Here is a 20,138-nt window from a genome sequence, read left to right on the forward strand (position 1 = left end):
CGCATCACTCGATGCGGGCTCTATCTCGTCTCGGAGAGACGAGACCTCATCAAGATAGTGATACAGGAACGCCGTCTCGTCTCGTCACGTCCCATGTCTCTCAGCGAAGATGTGGCTGGCGAGCCAGATAGCCATGCGCGTTGGCCACGTGGCGAGCTCCCGTTCGTTCGTGACGCCCACAGGCGAACCCGCGAGTGAGCGTTGTTTATATCTGTTGAAAAATATATTTTTTTAATTTTTTTAAAAATTCTGAAAAAAATAAAATAAATAAATAAATAAATAAATTCTCAAAAAATACTAGCCATTTATAGCCATTTTTTTCAACTTTTTTAATTTTTTTTTCTATTTTTTTTAAGCCCCCAATCACTTCTATAAATATCAAATCATTCCCACAAATTATCCACCATAAAAAACTCTCTATTATCACTCAAACACTCTATGATTACCGCATCACTTTCCATGATTATGCGGATTTCAATAAATTGTAATATTAGGATTCCAGTTATGTATTTTTCGTATTTTCGGATGTTGTAATTTTCATAGTTTTTAATGATTTTATGAATTATTAGTATTAATTTAATATTTCAATGAAATATTAATTGAATTTGTTGGAAATAAAAATAAAAAATGAAATTGAATGAATAGTTAAGGGATGAGATGGTTAAGAGATGTGGGGATACAGATGTTTTCTCTTAATTAAGAGATGAGATAAAAATTACAATCAGGCCATAAATAATGAAGTGATGAGACGGTATTGAAACGGTATTGAGACAATGATGCGAATGGCCTAACAAGCAAAAGCGAAACGATACATTCTTCATTAATGTCTATTGGAGTCAACAAATTTTAAATTATTTGGTCCCAAAATGAGACTTCGTCTTCTTCATTAATAAATTTTGAATATCCATAAACCCAAAGCTTCATCTCTGTAAGACTTGAAATTTTGTAATAGTAGCCCAAAGCTTATTGTTAATTGGTTTGAATGGTATGATAATTGGTGTTTGTATTATTTTTAATCAAATCATAACAACAAAACTAAAACTAGTACAATTTTCACTGATGGTATAATTATCATTTGATTACATTTTAATATTCATATATCACAGCATGGAACCACTAATGTTAATACAAATATACTATATGTATATTTGACAATATTGTAAAAAGGCAGTAAAAAGAAAATATTATAACTTTTTGTACCATTTTAAAACACTTATAAAACATTTTGTATTCACAACTTAATTACCCCTTATTGTGATGGAACTTATCTAACTATCATTTCTAAATTGTATTGGTGCTAAAAATTTTGCTAAAACCTTTGAAGATTCATGATATACTATTATGATAAAAATACCTCGAATATGTGACTTCACATCAGTGCTAGCAATTACGAGAGAAGTAACAAAAACAGTCATTTGATATTACAAAACACAATATGTGACACAATACTAAATCACAAAACTCAACATGAACATATACACATAAATTCTTAAAGTAAAATATCATCTTCCTCCATTGATTGGTAAAACAATATGATCCCTGCTAATGCTGTCATATCCCACACTTGAGCTCACACCTCTCATTCCATCTGGATTATTTGATAGCAAAGACTCCATCTCCTCTGCATTGTCTGCATTATTTCGTGCCCATGAGTGCTTTCCTCCGAGTATTAGCCCTTCAAGCTCCATTGCCACCTCCTTCATGCTCGGCCTATCTTCGCCTCTCACGCTCAAGCAATCTTTCGCTAGCTTAGAAACCAAAGATATTTGATCCATATTTTCTGACCTCGCAATTTTTTCATCAAGAATTTCAAACAACATATCCTGTTTGAGTACAGACAGGAAATAGTTGGCTAGACTCTTCTCCTCTATCGGCTTATCAAAATTCAATGCTCTCCGTCCTGTGACTAGCTCCAACAGAACAACTCCAAAACTATAAACATCACTCTTCTCTGTTAATTGGTTCGTCTGCATATACTCAGGGTCAAGGTATCCCAAAGTTCCTAACACTACAGTGGACAGCTGCTCGAGATCAATTGGAACCAGCTTTGATGCTCCAAAATCGGACACCTTAGCTGTAAAAGTGTGATCTAAGAGGATATTGTCCGATTTGACATCCCTATGTATGATGGGAATAGAAGCTGAAGAGTGCAGATATGACAACACCCCTGCAGTTTCTGCAGCGATCTTCAGACGTGTGCTCCAATCAAGAGCACACGCCTTAGCCTCATTGTGAAGGTGTGAAGAAAGGGTGCCGTTGCTAATGAACTCGTAGACCAAAAGCGGAACATCTGTTTCTAGGCAACAACCAAGAAGTATAACTACATTCCTGTGGTTGATTTGAGATAGAACAACTACCTCGTTGATGAACTGCTCGATTTGTGTGGGATCAACTCTTATGGACCTCTTGATGGCAACGGTTCTTCTGTCCGCTAGAACGCCTTTGTACACGGTGCCAAAGCCGCCTCGGCCAATGATCATGTTGCTGTGGAAGTTGTTGGTAGCCTTTTGGAGCTCGGATGAGCTGAAAATGGTGACCATGTCCGATGAGGCTTCTCTCCTCGCCAGTTTCTCCTGTAACATTTGTCCACCGTTTTGGAGGAAGAATCGTTGCTTCTTCTTTCTCTGCGATCTTCTCTTGAGTTCCATGTAGAGTAGGATGACAACAAGTAGCAGAGTAATAATCCCAGAGGCAACTCCTGTTTGCTTGTTTGTTAAAATTAAAAAAGGAGTATACATATATGTTTCAAGAATCCAAAAATGTTTATTTACCAATGAAGATAAAGGCAATCATCATATTCTGCTTCTTTGCGGCAAGCTTGCAGCCATCTTCACCTCGTCCATCACCATCTAAATGTTTGGGACAAGAACATGTGTAACTTCCTTGTGTATTATTGCAGTACTCATTCTTGGTGCAATTGTTTAGAGTCTTATTTTCGCATTCATTAATATCTGCAAGATATACAAATAGCGTTAGTAGTGGAGTAAAAGACAAGGAGTATTTGCAAAAGTATAGTTATACTAAGTAATACCTATACATCCATGAGTTAGATAAGGATTTCCTTCAAATCCACTATTGCAACGACAGCGGTAGCCATAGCCGTTTACAGGTTTGTAGCATTCAGAGTTGTCAATGGTGCAAGCATAGCCGGTGGCGTTTTTCTTGGCCTCCTCGCACGTGGTATTCCCGATGGCCCAATCAACCAGCATAGGAAGCTTTTCAACGTCAGCCAAGTTTGTGAGATTATCCTTTGAAAACTTGAAGGCAGACTCCTCAGCAACAAAAGCATAGCTGCAGTTGTTGAACTCCGAAACCTCTGTGTAATTGTAAAAACTACTGACCTCAATTTGGATCCGCCACGCATCTCTGGGAATGGGAGTCTGGCAACACCCGACGCCAGCACACTCCCCATCCGTCAGTTCAGCCTCCGAACTGCACATGGCGGTGCAGCCGGTCTTGAAGTTGCGGTTGAGCCTATCCCCTGAGACGTAGGCGTAGGCATCGCACCCCACGATGGTGAACTTATTCCCGGTATTATTCACCGTGAAGTATTTAGTAAGATTTATCCAAGAAGTGAAGTTGGAAGATCTTGCGCCAGTCCTATCGTAGCAATCATACGCTATGGACCGCAGCAGCGTCATCTGTCCGTCAAGGGATATTCTAGTGATTTCGATATGTGTGTCCCACCAGAAGAGCTTCGGAGGATCGTAAGCTGTGTGGTTGCAAGTCACCCAGAATTGTTTTGAGATGTAGCATTCCTGTTTGGTGCCGAAAGGGAATGGGATGGTTATGTTGCCGCAAGTGTCGTCGCAGTTTGGCAAAGCTATGGGGAAATTATTACCATATGATGAGACAACGGAGACCAATATGAAGATGAGCATTACCAGCATATTGAGTTTCTTTGCTTCTCAATAATGATTGGAATATCATGGCCACATCTTGGGTAGTGGTGTTAGTGTATTTTGATTTCTTTGGCACTGATAGTTTTATAAAAAAGATTTTAAAATAAGATTTTTTTTTAATTTTAAACAAATAAAAATAAATGAAAAAAAAAAAACCGAACCGTGAAAAAAATTGATCAAATAATAATGATTCGAAAATTATTGAAGGCGATGGCTAGCAGACAGAAAATATCTATGATGAAAAGTCCCCATCTTGACAATAAATAATTCATTTGATTGGCTGCTACTAATACCAGTACCAATTCTTTTCTACTACTACTCTCCAATATCTACGTCTCTTTCCCCCTCCTTGACGCGGAAATGCTATATATGTAATAATGCATTATAGAATGGGCTTGGTTCACTTTAGAACTGATATATTGACTAATATGAGAGCTATATCAATTTTTTTGATGCATTTACGTTTGTTTATATTACAAAATATATTAATTATTATTACAAAACTCTACTGATATTCATAAATTAACTAACTAATTAGTATTGAGTCAGTAATTGATATATTATGTAATAATAGTTGATAGTATTAATATATGTATCATTAAATTGATATAAATTTTAATTTAACCAAACATATATCTTTTGTATATCCATTTGCTCCCAATGGCAGTACAGTCTTCGGGTAGGATGGACAAATCATAAACGTCTTTTTCTACCATTGATTGTAGTTCTGAATCCATTGCTTTCACCCAGTCGCAATGATCGACATCTGCCTGCGCCTCTGCAAGATTCCAGGGATCAAGTACATTGCTGTCCGAGGAGTGATCCATGCACTCTTCCAAACCAATGTATCTTTCGGGCTCATGAGAGACCCTCCCACTGCGATGCGGCACTACAACATTTGGTGTATTAGTTGAAATTTCTGGAATTGTTGTTACACTAGGTGTCTGTTCTTGGTTAATGGAACTTGTGACTGAAGTTAGCTCTTCAAGAGCTATCTCACTGCTGGACTTATGATTCATTACATAGTCTTCCTCTAAGAATGTGGCATGTGTGCTCACAATGACTTTCTTATCTCGGAGACTATAGAATTCATAAGCTTTCGATCCTCTAGGGTAACCTATAAACACATATACCTCCGTCCTAGATTCCAGCTTAGTTGGATCATTTTCCAAAACATGAGCCGGACAACCCCACACTTTGAGATGTTTCAGATTGGGCTTATGCCCAGTCCACAACTCATATGGGGTAGTAGGAACTGATTTAGAAGTTAAATTGTCTAATATATGGCTTGCTGATAGCAAGGCATGTCCCCAAAACGAAATTCGTAACCGTGCATAACTCATCATCGATCGGACCATATTTAACAAGGTCATATTCCTTCTTTCAGCTATGCCATTCTGCTGGGGTGTGCCCGACGCAGTCAGTTGGGATTGAATTCCCGACGCTAATAAGTAGTCCAAAAACTCGGCACTTAGGTACTCGCCTCCGCGATCAGATCGCAGGCATTTGATACTCTTGCCATGACGCGTCTCTACAGCAGCCTTAAACTCCTTGAACTTGTCAAAAGTTTCAGACTTGTAGCGCATCAAATAGACGTATCCAATTTTCGAGAAGTCATCAATAAAGGTGATGAAATATCGAAAACCACCCCTTGCCTCGGTTGACATTGGTCCACACACATCAGTATGAACGAGCTCAAGTACTTCCTTGGGCCTATTTGTAACAGCCCGACATTTTAGGGTTTAATAAATACGGCAACTGCTACTTAGGCGAACTTAAAGGCAACAAGAACGTAGACTAGGGTTTCATTTAAAGAGATCTGACCAAGTGTTTAATGAACTATCAAGGCAATAAGTCAACGGCTAAATCACGAAAATCAAGATTTAATAGATAACATAGGCTAAGCTCAAAAGTCAAGGGTTTGTTGTAAATCTAACAAAACGCAATATTTCACAATATTCCAATTCAAAGAAATAAGTTCAAATCAACCAAAGATAAATAGTTTCAAAAATTCAGCGGAAGCAATCCAAGAGAAAGCGAAGCCATGTATGAAGACACGACTACACTCAAAGTTCCAAACAACCATTTTATTCGATTCAACTCTGTCTCAACACCATCGACCGCCCGTCGCCGCTCAACCTGCACATAGAGAAAACACATGCAGGGCTGAGTATTTTAAACATACCCAGTGGACTCATGCCAAAACATTTTATAATGTTGCCACCCTTACCATAGTGAACTCGAGGTTTAGCATTTATTTAAAGAATAGCATCGAGTATCACAAAAATATTTCATGGACTGGCCAGTCAAACAATACCTCCCATTTTCTCATCAATCAACAATATCATGGTGCGGCGAAGTGTGGCCACACTTTCGCCCACGAGACCGGCCGACTAGCAAGGACGGCTCCCGATCTCCCGTGTACACTAGCCTGATAGGGTTTGCGGCCCTACTCAGACCCGAATTCGTTTATATAGCCCTATAGCCTAATGGAGCGCACTCGCAAACTAGGCATCAGGCACACACAATATCCAAAAAAATCATAGGCATGACATAACAGTTTAATCCACCCTTATCGCTCCACTTTCATATATTTGCAACATAAGAGAGAGTTTAAGAATAAAGCCCACCTCGATTCCTAGGTCACAAGTATGTTCTTCTTCTTGCTATCACTCCGTGAGCGCGAGTTCTCACCTTTAATTTATGTATTTCAAGTAAGTCTCAATCATGGATCAAAATCATGCATGTTCTCACGTTTCCCTTCTTCCCATCAATTATTTTTAATATCACCATTCAAAATCAAAGTACGATTATCGTAACGCTTTTATTCGCACAACAACTCCAGATTTATCATCAAATCGTGTCACGCTTGAGTGTTTCCCACACACACACAACATGTGCACGCATACCGAGGCGTGCAACACACACACGGTCACACACACATACACGGTCACACACACACACATATGCATCACAAATTCATCGATTGTTTTCCCCTTCACTCAATCTAAATGCATGTGGACTCAAGAACACCGATTGATCGGTAGAGGAAGAAAAGATCAAATAAAACAATACCTTTTCGATAGAATGAATGGTAGAAACAAAGTAGTAGCCTTGATTCTTCAACAAATTCTTGAATTTCAACTTCAATTCCTCACACAAGATGAAGAACTAATGGAGAAAGTAGAAGAAAATTTTGAGAGAGAGAGTGGGAGAGATCGACGAGAGTGAGGGAGAGATGGGGCGGTTTTTGCGATGCTAGGTTTTTGATTCTCCCTCTTATATTTATAGAGTGCAAGATATAACCCAATAATTAAATAAATAAAGATTTGGAGGAGATTTGGTGGTTGTAGTGGCGTTAAAAATGTTGAGAGAATAGGGGATTTCGAAATTTAGGCCTTTTAATTAGCCTATGATTTAATATGAATATTCCACAGAGTAGAATAAAATATCACGGAGCAAAATAAAATAATAATTCTATCCAATTAAAAGGAAATAGGCGTGATTTTCATTCCCCCCACAAGGAATTTAATTAAAATCCTAATTTAAATAGGATATGGCAAGATCTTCTTAGATATGGCAAGATATGCTAGGATATTTGAATTTATTTATGGAAGAGAATAAATAAGGGATCAAATAATATAACAATAAAATCCCTTCTCCCATAAAATTAGGAGATTTCGAAAATCTCCATAGTATGATAGGGGTTTCGAAAATATCATGGAATAAATAGGAATATTCGAACTTTGGATTTAATTCGGATAATTATCCCAAGCAATAATTAAATCCAAGAAAAAAAATAGGATTTCTTTCCAATAAATAGGAGGGGTCGAAAATTCCACTTAGTTATATAATGCTCCTATTAAATTCTCACTCATCCCTTAGGAAAATAATTCACCACAATATTATTTCCCCCGCATCATAATATTCACATATTCGCATCACCAAATCCACCATTCAATTTTTACCGCCACGTCACATTTTCAACGACGTTGACCATTCCACGGCCACGTCATATTTTTCACAATATTGACTATTCCATAGCCACGTTATATATTCAACAAGTTTGACTATTCAACTCAAACACAACTCCATATTGCAATAAATCACTCATCATTTAATCCACATATATCATAGCATTAAAAGCATTTAATGCAAAAAATTTCACGTCTCAAAAATTAGGGTTCGAAAAAGTGGGATGTTACATCCTACCACTCTTAAAAGAAATTTCGTCCCGAAATTTGGTACTTCATGGGAAGAGTTCCGGGTACAGTTCCATCATCTTATCCTCGAGCTCCCACATGGCTTCCTCATATTCGTGGTTTCTCCAAAGTACTTTTACGCTGGCAATAGATTTGTTCCTCAAGATTTGAACTTTACGGTCCAAGATCATCTGAGGTCGCTCCTCGTAACTCAAATCCGGATTCAAAGCAACTTCCTCATAGTGAATCACATGTTTCGGGTCGAACATGTACTTCCGCAACTGCGACACATGGAAGACGTTGTGTACGTTCCCAAGGTTTGGCGGTAGCGCTAATCGATAGCTACGGGTCCTACTTCTTCAAGAATTTCATAAGGACCGATGAAACACGGTTTCAACTTTCCTTTAACACCGAAACGCGTTATCCCTTTCGACGGGGATACCTTGAGAAAAACCTTGTCGCCGGCTTGAAATTGCAAGTCGGTCCGTCGGACATCAGCATAAGACTTTTGTCTGTCTTGGGCTTCCTTCATTCTCACCCGGATTTGTCGAACAATTTCAATCATCTCCTCGACTGCGTCGGGTCCGAGTACCCTTCGTTCGCTAACTTCATCCCAGTAGAGCGGTGATCTACACTTTCTTCCATATAATGCTTCATACGGCACCATGCTGATTGTTGCTTGAAAGCTGTTGTTGTAAGCAAATTCAATTAGCGGTAGTGCGGTCTCCCAACTTCCGCCTCGGTTGAGCACCACGACTCTTAGCATATCCTCAAGAGTTTGTATCGTCCTCTCGGATTGCCCATCGGACTGCGGGTGAAACACCGTGCTAAAGTTCAATCGTGTTCCAAGCTCGCACTGATTTTGAAGTGAACTTCGGGTCACGATCAGACGTAATCGTCACTGAGACTCCATGCAATCGCACGATTTCTTTTATGTAGATACGAGCTAGTCTGTCCGATCCATGAGTTATAGGAATCGGTATGAAGTGCGCACATTTGGTGAGTCGGTCTACAATCACTCAAATGGCGGTGTTTCCTTTGAGGGTCTTTGGCAAAACCGTCACGAAATCCATGGTGATGTGCTCCCACTTCCACTCTGGTATTTCCAACGGTTGTAATTTTCCATACGGTCGTTGATGTAAAGCCTTCACCTGTTGGCAGGCTAAGCAACGCTCCACAAATGCCGCGATATCCCTCTCCATGCCATTCCACCAAAATGACTTCTTCAAGTCTTGGTACATCTTCATGCTTCCAGGGTGAGCAGTGTATGGAGTCTCATGAGCTTCACTCATGATCCCGTTCTTGAGTTCCTCATTATTCTATCTATTACTTTACTTTTTCTCCACTTTAACTATTTATAATTATTTTTTTAAAACGAGTGAGCAAAACGAAATGCATCTGTTACTATGGAATGGAGGGAGTACTACTTTAAATGAGTTGCATATTTCACTCACTTTCTCCCTTTACTTTTCTTAATAAAATCAAATAATTTCTTAAAATCTGTGTCGAGTCAAAATGGCTCTTTAAATGGTGGATGGAGGCGGTATATATTTATTTAGTTGAGGAAGAGAGATTGGGGACGAATACGATGGGTGGGAGTTGTCTGTTCCCAAATCTTTCAATTGTTTTTGTGTTTTAGGCCTTGACTAAATTATGTTGGGCTAATTAAATTGAGGGGGTTGGATTTATGGGTTTATAAAATAATTTTGGAGCTCAAATTAAATTCTTTACTTGGAATCGCATTCTGTTATTATTTCTTTTTACACGAGAAAGATAATAAATTCCCAAACACTTTTCGAAGAGGATGAAGAAGTACGAGATTGTCGATAAGAGTTTGAAGATGCAAGCGGCCGGCCGTCATCGCCCGGCAACACCTCAGGCGGCCGCAAATAATCGTAATTTATGAAGCCCAAGGAAAGAACGAGGATTAATTAAATCAAACGTTTTAATTATAATTTCAAGTTCCAACGAAATTCCTAAAGAAGAGCGAGAATAATTGAACCTTAAGATGCATGCATTCTAAATGTTTATTTTCTCGAGATTCATGTGTACTTTAATTGTTTTTTTTTTTTCAAGAAGGTTGTTCGCACACCAGTTAAGGTCGGAGGTGACGTTTGATTCAGGAAAATCCTAAGCTGTTGAGGTGGGCTTTCTTTTAAAATATTTTTGAAATATTTTGTCAAATTATGAATAATGTATCTCTTTGCAAATATGTTATGTCTTGCCATATTTTGGTTTTTTTTTTGGAACTGTCAATCTGATTGTCTACTGGGTTTGATTCCCTCTAGACTTTAATAGTTAACGAATTCGGGTCTGACTAATGGATGAGCCCTTACTCAGGCTAGTGTACACAGATAGCCAGATAGGTATTGTGAGCTGTCTTTTGGGTCGGTCGGTCCAGTGATCGAGTTTGTGGCCACATTCTCGTTCCACACGATAGTTCAGATTTGGTATGTGATAGTTGATGATGATAGTAGTAGATCGGCCGATCGCCATATTTAAAGTTGAAGAAATTTAATGTTTCTCGACATTTTAAAGTTAAACCCGAGTACACTCAAAGATGGCTTAACATGATTTTATTTTATCAAAATATTTTCGGCATAAGTTCACTGAGTGCATCAAGTACTCAGCCCTGCATGTGTTTTTCCCTGTGTGCAGGTTGAGCTGTGACGAGCGCGGATGATGTTGAGCATGTAAGTGAAGAAGATAGCAAATAAATAGTTCTGAATATATTATTATGTCTTCATACATAATATTATTCTACTCTTGAATGTTTCCACTAAATAGTATTTCTTATGATTTCAGGTATTATTGAGATAATATTCATTTCGCGTTGTTGATTGTCGAAATGATTCTCTGATTTTATTCAAGCTATTCCCATTTCTTTCGAGCTATGGTCGAGTTGTGTTGTTTTCCCCTTTCTTCCCCGCTTCTTAAATCACCCACTAGTCGCGATCAACCGTGTTTTCTATCTTTAGAAAATGCGGTCGTGACAACTTATCTTGTGACGGAGGGAGTACGGAATTCACTTTCTCCCTCCTAAATAATTCAAAATTTTAAATATAAATTATTTTCTTGCAAAAAATATATCAAATTAACGATAATTTTATGACGATTCTAATTATATCCTAATTGCATGTTATTAAACATATATATAAGACTAAAAAAATGATATTATAACATTCATAATATGAAATGGTATTGTTGACGTTTGTTGTTGCTGGCTTATTAGAAAAATGATATGGTGTTGTTGATCAGTTGATGTTTCTTGATACCGTCTTCTTAAAAATAACCATTCAATATTTTCTAAATATTACTACAAATGCATATTAATTTCTTGATTATTATGCAATAATTTAAAATAATACTACAAAGATTTAACAATTTATTTTTAGATAACACTACAAAGATTTAAATAATTTGTTTCGAGATAATATATAAAAATTTACTAATACACAACGATTTTTGGTCCTTAACAAATTACAAAAGAAGTACATAAACATTCAAAAATCACAAGTTTGGTCCTCAAATCAAACTAAATAGAAAAATATACCCCTCAAGGACTAAAGGGTAGAAAAGTAAAAATGACTGCATTTAGGATTATGAAACTTTTTTACTAAAAATACGATTTTGTAAATGTGGAGTAAATAAGATTTTGTAAATATTGAATATTAAAAATGTGTGAACCCCGTGTTCTTGGTACTAATTTTGTAGTTCACTCTAAATGATTAATGGTATCAATCTTCTGCTGGGGTTTGGTGCCCCTTGCACAACGGAAGACTTGTACAAAACAAATAAATCAGACACGGATCTATTTGACCGATTATGCGATTAATCAGTTCACATGTTAAACAGATAATTGCATGCTAGAACGCAAACAATTCATGCTTAGAAAATAAAAATCCTAAAAATGATTTCTACGGTTTAGAGTTACCGATTTTGATTCTGCAAAGAATCGTCGATTACCCGCGCCTTCTCCACGTGATGATCTTCAATACTAGACCACGGATCTTCTAACTGGTTCCCGAACTGTATCTCGATATCAGGGTGGGTTGATCTTATCAAAATACTAGAACTCGAATAAAAGAAGACAGAAATTCCTTACGGAGGAGAGCTGAAGAATTTTCGAGCTCCTCTAAAACCAGAGGGGGACGAAAATTTCTACTACTGATTAATTAATTCTGTCTATCCTTTATTCTCCTATTTATATTAAGTTCATATTGGGCCCAGTCAGGGATCTATGGAAGGTTTTGAATATGGGCTCCCCCAATTAGCTTTTTACTAATTATATTGAACCCACAATTTAATACAAGCTTATATTGGAATATTACGAGCAGCCACTACAGAAGTAATATTGCACTCCACATCCAAATCCGAAATTACAAGTAATCCGGGTTTCCATTATTTATATTATTTATTTCCCGCGCTTAAGATATAAATGTTGATTAATTAATTAATGTCTGCTATGGACTTAATTAATTAACATCTTATTAATTCCAAGAGTGGACTTAGCAAGAAACACTTAATTATTATTCATAGAGCGATAAAACTGCAACTGGCTAGTTTTCTGAATAATAAAACCTTGTTCGAGCTTCTCTTGAGGACATTATCAAACGAGACTCGCCCCGCGCACGATTCAACATAATAGCAATCCTAGCACCGCTAGATATTAATCACCACTACCCAATATATCAGGATTATTGGGTTGCGAAAAACCCGCACCATTTGATAAGTCAAAGTAGTGCATAATCAATACCGTATGTTCAATGCTAACGTATGTAGATTAAGAAATAGTTATTTATCAAGACCTAGTCTTTCAGTAGATAGCATAAAGACACGTCTTGTTGTTAGAGCCATTAAGTGTTATACCACACCAACGTCATCTTATTTCAGTAAGGCTTAGAAATAATCGGACTGACATTGCAACCTTTCACGATAGGTAGTCTAAGCCTATCTGGGTTGTGAAATTCTTCTTTTTCTTTTGCAAAGCATTGCATAGAACCGACTGTGTTACCTTAAAGTGGACGTCGCTGATGCACTTTTTATTTGCACTATAAATACCTGCAAGTATACAGAGTAGGTATAGTATAGCAAAAGGTTAGTACCGGGTATCGAACACGGGGAAGATGTACACAAAGTGTCTATCTTCTACTAGAACTCAATTACTATCTGGAGAAACAAGAATTTTTTTGGAAACTTTTGAAAACAGTAAATATTAAAAACAGTAAACAACTAAATGCAAGCAAATCACGGAGAGAAAAGTATAGAGATAAGGGGAATTCCAGGGATGTGCTTTCGCTTTTATGGTTATACAAATTCCAAACTACAATACCCTAGCACAGTTAATACTTTGAAAGGACGAGTCACCTAGCTTATGCTCATGCGATACAAACGTTGATTACTAACATTAGGGTTGTCAATCCTAACACGTAACTCCAAAAAGCTCCTAAGACCCTTGAAAAGTCCTCACTCTCAATTAACAGTGCCGTATTAAAGGAAGCTAACTGTAGTGTCTACTAAGTGGATCTAACTCGCTAGAACTCTGTCACAGTTATGAAGCAAGTTGTATTGAATCATACATAATTGTGTCACTCAATTATGAAGCATCATGATTAACTTAGGGAAGAAACAAAGTAAAAACAAAACGGATATTAAATAGAAAACGGAATTGTATAACCAAAGTTGCTACTAACACATCCCTAGAATCCTATGAGTTTAGTTACACATGACTGAATAAACTAAAAACATAGATTGAAGGGAAAACAATCTGAACATAAAACTAAAGCAAATAAAACCCGTAGGTTGAATCCTTGTCGTTCTTGATGTTCTTGAAATCCTTCTTCAACTCCTTGCACAATTGAAGTACTCTAGCTTTTGATCTCTATGAATGTGTTCTTGTTGTGTGTCCCAAAAAAACTCTTTTGATGAAGCTTGAGGTCCTATTTATAGGGGAAGATTATTCCTCATCATAGAAGGAAAAGATCTTCAAAATTTGGTAAATCTTGGAGCAAATCTAGGGCTGGTCGGATTCGCCGCCTTTCTCCGGCGGGCCGCCGCACCTTGGCCGGCGGTCGCCGCGTTGGAGTCCAGAGACTCTGACCCTTCGGTGGCGGACCGCCACATGTCCTCCGGCGGTCGCCGGGCGAGACTCTTCTCCTAGCGTAAATTTCCGAGGCGGGCCGCCACATAGCTCTGACCGCCGGGCGCCGGCGGTCGCCGTACAACTTCGCGGCGGTCGCTGGTCGCCGTCTGACTCCAGATTTCCAGACTATGCGTTTTTACTCCCCTTTTCGGCTCAAATATGCACATTTCTCACAAAACACGTCAAAATACCAAAATGTATAGAATATACAAATAATGGACATGTAGAGTGATTTTGATAACAAAAACGGACCAAATAATGGCCTTAAAACAGTGCAAAATCCGGGCGTATCAGTCGCCCACAACCAGTCTACTAAGCAAAAGACTTAGACTTTGTTTACTTCTTATACATTTAAATGTTTATAAAACATCTTATAAATGCACAAGCAAACACAATGTAATAATATACTTATTCTATTCGTGCGAACCTGCTCGAATAAAACTGAATCGGGTTAAAAGTGGATTATAGAGTTTTACGTATACAAGTAAGTTTCTATTTGGGTGAAACTTGCTCGAAACATGCTTTTCACTATACCAAACCTAACATCTTCTAGCTTGATATCTCTGCCTTGATCACGTCTAATCTTCTCATTAATTTTGCAATATTTTCAAAATTCTTTCCAACAATATCACAACCTGATCTGAATATGTCAATTAATACATAACACCAACACTTTTAGAGCCCGTTTGGTAGTTATGTCATGTTTCGACTAGACATGATACCATTATGATAGTAATCATAGTTTAGATTAGTTAATTTATATATATTGGGTGTTTGGTAGACTAAGATTATTGTGAATTATCTTATTGTAGTGTTTGGTACAATAAGTCACAAGCAAGGATTAAAATTATGATTGCCAAAATTATCCTCATTAATTTAAGTTAATTACTAAACTATCCTCATTTTGCCCTAATAATTCCTATAAAATTGTATATTTTTGTTTAAAATTGGCATCTTTTCAAGCTAAACTCCTTGCAAAAATTAGCATCTTTCCAAGCTAAACGTCTTCAAAAAAACGTATCTTTATTTTGGTATTCCATTTTTGTGAGCATTAATAATTTTGGACAAATTTTATGAATTATCACTGATTATTTTGGACAAATTTTATATGAAAATATTTTATCAAGTGCCAAATTTTATACGTTCAAATTTTTCCGAAGTTTTAAAGTGTTTGTGGATTGAACGAAATCGTACAGAGTATATTTTTGTTTTAACAAAAGCAATTGTCTTCAAGTATTACGTAATTATAAGTATAATATCATATAAATAAAGTGAGAACAACACATTGACATCAACAAAAATCATAAATAACATAGGATTTTGGGTAGTTACAAAATATGATTAAAACATAAGATTTTTAGTGGGCTTTGTGCGCGTCGGATGCAAAACACGGGCTACTATGTTTGGTAACATAACTACCAAACACACAAATAAACCCGGATTAATCTCTTATCTAAGCGAAACATAGCTACCAAACGGCCCCTTAAGATAAAATTACAGATTTTTAGTACGTTCTTTACATCTTTTGGTACAATATTTTTAGAAAAGTATTAGTATTATTTAAAGTGAGTATTGAGTTCTACTAAATTGTACAGTGAGTCAAAAAATGTACTCCCATCCGATAAAAGTACAGGCAATTGATATGACATATGAATTAAGATAAAATTCGGAAAGTAAGAGAGAGGAGGAGAAGAAAGGTAGTTAAAGTAGTTTTAGTGGATAGTGGGACCCACATTGTTAGTAGTGTTTAATGGTGGTATAAGTTGTAAATAAGTCGATGTATATGAATTATAAATTGGGATAGCTAGCCTTCCAAAAATGGAATGCACATATTTTGTGGGACGGACAAAAATGAAAAAATACACATATTTTTATAGGATGGTGGAGTATTACTGTACGTCTGTAGTATTGGTTAATTGAAAATATTGCATTTTATTCAGTAATGGGATGAGTGAATAGATTAAGTTGGTTATGACTTATGATATACCTATTCATAAAAAAAGGTGTGTGTTGATTACGGATACAATGGACGTTATTACTCCATCCGTCCCACAAGAATATACACTTTAGGTTGGACATAAGTTTTAATGCATAATTGAGAAAGTAAGAGAGGTAGAAAATAAAAAGTAAATAAAGTATTGTTAGTGGAAAATTGAGTCTCACTCCAATAGAGAGAAAGAGTTTCAAACATTGGAAAGTGCATATTCTTATGGGACGGATTAAAAAGAAAAGAGTGCACATTTTTATGGAATAGATGGAGTAATAAATTATTAGGATAGAGTCCCTTTTCCATCACGGATTCATGAGGTAGAGTTGTTTGTTACTTTTATACCTACTCCATACCTTCTACTTTAAATCATATTCCCCCGATCCGCGATAGTTGAGTAATTTTGTTATTTTGGTACATTCTATAATAGTAAAGTCATTTCATTTTTTAGCAAAAGTCAACACATTTCTTCTCTCTTATTTACTATCTCTTATTTTTTTCTCTATTTATCTCTCTATCTTTTCATTTCCTACTTTATTCTTCATTTCCTTAACTCATTTAACATAAATTTTCTTAAATCGCGTGCCGAAAAGATACGTTTTAACTATTGCAGAACGGAGGAGTAATATATTTTTCTTTTCTGATAAGCCTCTCTAATTAACATATTTTCAAAATAAAAATATCATTATCTCTGTTTTATTTCTTAGTTTTACATTATTTTTTATTCTAAAGAGAATATAAATATACTCCCTTCATATTAAGGTAATTGGAGCATTTCTTTTGGAAACGAGATTTAAGAAATTGATTTGTTAAATGTTAAAATGGATAGAGTGAAGTAAGTGACAGAATAATTTTTTTAACAAAAATGGCAATAACTTAACTACCAAAGGACATACCAAAAGAAATATGACTCAACTTCATTGGAATAGAAGGAATACATCATGTAAAATCATTTTAAGGTAGGGTTGGTGATAAGTCACATTCTAGGCTTTGGTTACTGGTTAGTAAGGTGAGCTTAACGTGCATTATTTGCAAGAAAGGTTGCTTAAGTGTGTAGGAAAGGGTACAAGTCAGCAGGAGAATGATCGGGAGACTCAAGTGAAAAGGACGCCAGAAGGGTGCAATACGACCAGGATGCATGCCAAAAGGCTCGAGATGGAGAAGAGAGGATTGCTAGGAAACGGCCAACTACTTAAAGGGGCAAAAGCGACAATGCACAAGGAAGAACAACCCTAATTTTTAGGGCAAGCCACCCTATAAATAGAAGGTCGCATGAAGGAAAACACACGAAGACACACCAACTCACATTTTAGAAACCGCACTCGGAAATCTCGAGTCCGCTGCGGAGACTAGATCCGATACTTCTCGTTCCTCGCCATCAGTCATGCTCACTTGAAGACCTCGGTATTCCGCCGGCGAAAAGTTCACCATCACCTCATCCAGTCGTTGTAGTCGCTAGAATACCGTTTTAGCGCCCGAGGGGCAAAACAATCTTTACTTGTTTTCGTAGTTTAAACTCTTGCTTTGTTTATTCCGTTGGATCTACTGTTTAATTTTCATTTCTGCTATGCTTTTGAATTATTGTGTTTTGAGATCCAGTAGCTATGAAATGGAAGTTTGCTTTTGTTTATCTTTCGGTTGCAATCGTGTTTCTTTCTGCCTATATTAGTTAGATCTAGTAGTTAGCATAAATTTCCAAGTGTTTTATGCATAAATCTTCTTGAGTAGTTTTAGATTTGAAATGATTAAGTGAAATTCCAATTGATTAATCGTTCGAATTGAAGTTTGATGCATGAGATTTGTGATTACGTAGTTGTCGCCACCTGACATGTTAGTCAGTCTATTTAATCTATGATTATCGGTTTTAATCTTCTCGAATTAGCTTTAATTTTGGATATTAAGTTGTGAAAGATGTTGTTTGAATTGTTGTTCATGGAGTCTGTGTTTATCAGCTGTATGTGCATACTTGTTGGAGAAGACAACAACCAAATCTGATTTGTGGACCACTTTATGCTTTTTCAGCTACTTTACCTTTTGTCCTTTGCTTTTGTTTCTGCAGATCTGGCAATTCATCAGCCAGTTCGTTGGGATATTTGTTTCAGTCACTATCTGTCCATTTTTAGTAAACTCTTACTTTTCACATGCACTCAAGTCTGATAAACCATCTTTTCACGTACACGACCTTATCCCGATATGAGACCGTCTTACCAGTCAATAGAGTATAGGTCATTTTTGAGTTTAGTGTTTAGGAAAACCTCAACCCAAGCGTGGTAGCTAACCAACCCTTCCAGAACACCACAATCACATTTCGCACTCATCCATCTCTGTGAGATTCGACCCTTGCTCCGCTATACGAGCCAGTAAAAGTGGGTTGAGAAAATTGTTGATATCAGGTTTTAGGTCATCGTGCTGGCGACACGACTAGATTAGGAGTCTTTTTCTGATTAGTTGATTACACGACCCTATACAAAATCTGCTCTTTCAGTTGGCTGCAAAAATGATTTCAAGAACTCAATTGCATATCAACTCATGAATCATGAGAGAGATTTTTGTGTGCAATAATGATTAATGATCACATCGCATACATAGAATTAGTTACTCCTTTTGTCCCATTATAGATGATACACTTGGGTAATAATACGGCATTTTAAGATATGTTGTTTTGTATATAGAGGTAGAGGATCCAAACCCTGAAAAATGGCGGAGGTGAAATTGAATATTTAAATATTATTTTTAATAATTAAATATTATTCATTAACTTGCAAATATGTATTATTCATTTAAAAATATAAAATTAGTGTAAATATTATATATATTTAAAATCATCGTAAATATTATATCAAAAGTGATATAAGTAGAGCAGTAATATTTAGATTTCAAAAATATTTAAGATGTTTGTTTTGTTACATAGAGAATAATTAAGATACATGGATCACAAATTATAAGTACTTTAGGACTAAAAAACATTAACACAAGATTAAATATAATTTCAACTAAAGAATAAATATAACAACATAATATATGCAAATTAGTAAAAGTTTAGATTTCATAAAGTATTTAAAAGAAATATTTTGAAAATAAGAAGAAACATGAATTGATAAATAAAAAAAGTAATAAATATGTTCTTGTTAAGGGTTGACCCTAGACCTCTTAGTTAAAAACCCAACATCAAAACCATTGGACTACTACACTTTATAGTCAATTTATTGAAAACAAATAAATTTCTACAGTCCACGGAGGGGCGGATATGCTATTTTCGGCTTGATTCAAGGGAAAGGTTAGGCTCTCTCTGAACGGCTCCCTCCCCCATCCGCCAGTGTATTGAGTGGAAAGAGAAAATAGTACTCTCTCCTTTCCATAGTCATTCTATAGTAATAAAGTCATTTCTTTTTTAAAAAAGTAGCAGTAACACATTTTCTCGCTCTTATTTTTCCCTCTCTACTTTCTCACCACTCCTACTTTATTATCTTTTCATCTAATACATTATTTTTTCTTAATCTCTGTAACGGAAAGAAATGTCTACTATATTAATATGAGAGGGAATTTTTTCAAAGAGAAAAGAAAAAAAATATGTGACAATTTTTTATGAGCCAAACTAAAAAGGAGTGACATAAATTATAGGACGAATGGAATATATAATTTGCATGTGAACTAGGATCGGTTATGGTGTTAATTTTGTCAGCATGGTGTCACTAGTGGGTTCTGAGCATAGGATATAGTACAAGTCGAAGATTTCGATTTCACCAAATAAATACTTCCGTCCAGTTTAAGAGTTTCAATTTTTCAATTTCACCAAGAAAATAGTATTATCTCCGTTCCATAGTCATTCCATAGTAATAGAGTCATTTCTTTTTTTAAAAAGTAGTAGTAACACATTTTCTCGCTCTTATTTTTCCCTCTCTACT

At 36.3% G+C, this 20,138-nt stretch overlaps 1 protein-coding gene across 1 annotated transcript; it reads right to left on the bottom strand.

Annotated features, from left to right (window-relative positions):
• Positions 1-1,399: 1,399 nt before the first annotated feature.
• Positions 1,400-3,959, bottom strand: LOC125216478 (wall-associated receptor kinase 2-like). Its single transcript, XM_048118193.2, has 3 exons — positions 3,032-3,959; positions 2,772-2,951; positions 1,400-2,698 (listed from the first exon to the last, which is right to left on the bottom strand). The coding sequence occupies exons 1-3, from the start codon at positions 3,888-3,890 to the stop codon at positions 1,503-1,505; spliced, it is 2,235 nt and encodes a 744-aa protein (XP_047974150.1). The 5' UTR covers positions 3,891-3,959; the 3' UTR covers positions 1,400-1,502.
• Between the last annotated feature and the right edge of the window lie 16,179 nt (positions 3,960-20,138).

Source organism: Salvia hispanica, chromosome 3 (assembly GCF_029641045.1).
Source record: "Salvia hispanica isolate PSC_SH4W2 chromosome 3, Shi_PSC_v1, whole genome shotgun sequence".
Classification (NCBI taxonomy): Eukaryota; Viridiplantae; Streptophyta; class Magnoliopsida; order Lamiales; family Lamiaceae; genus Salvia; species Salvia hispanica.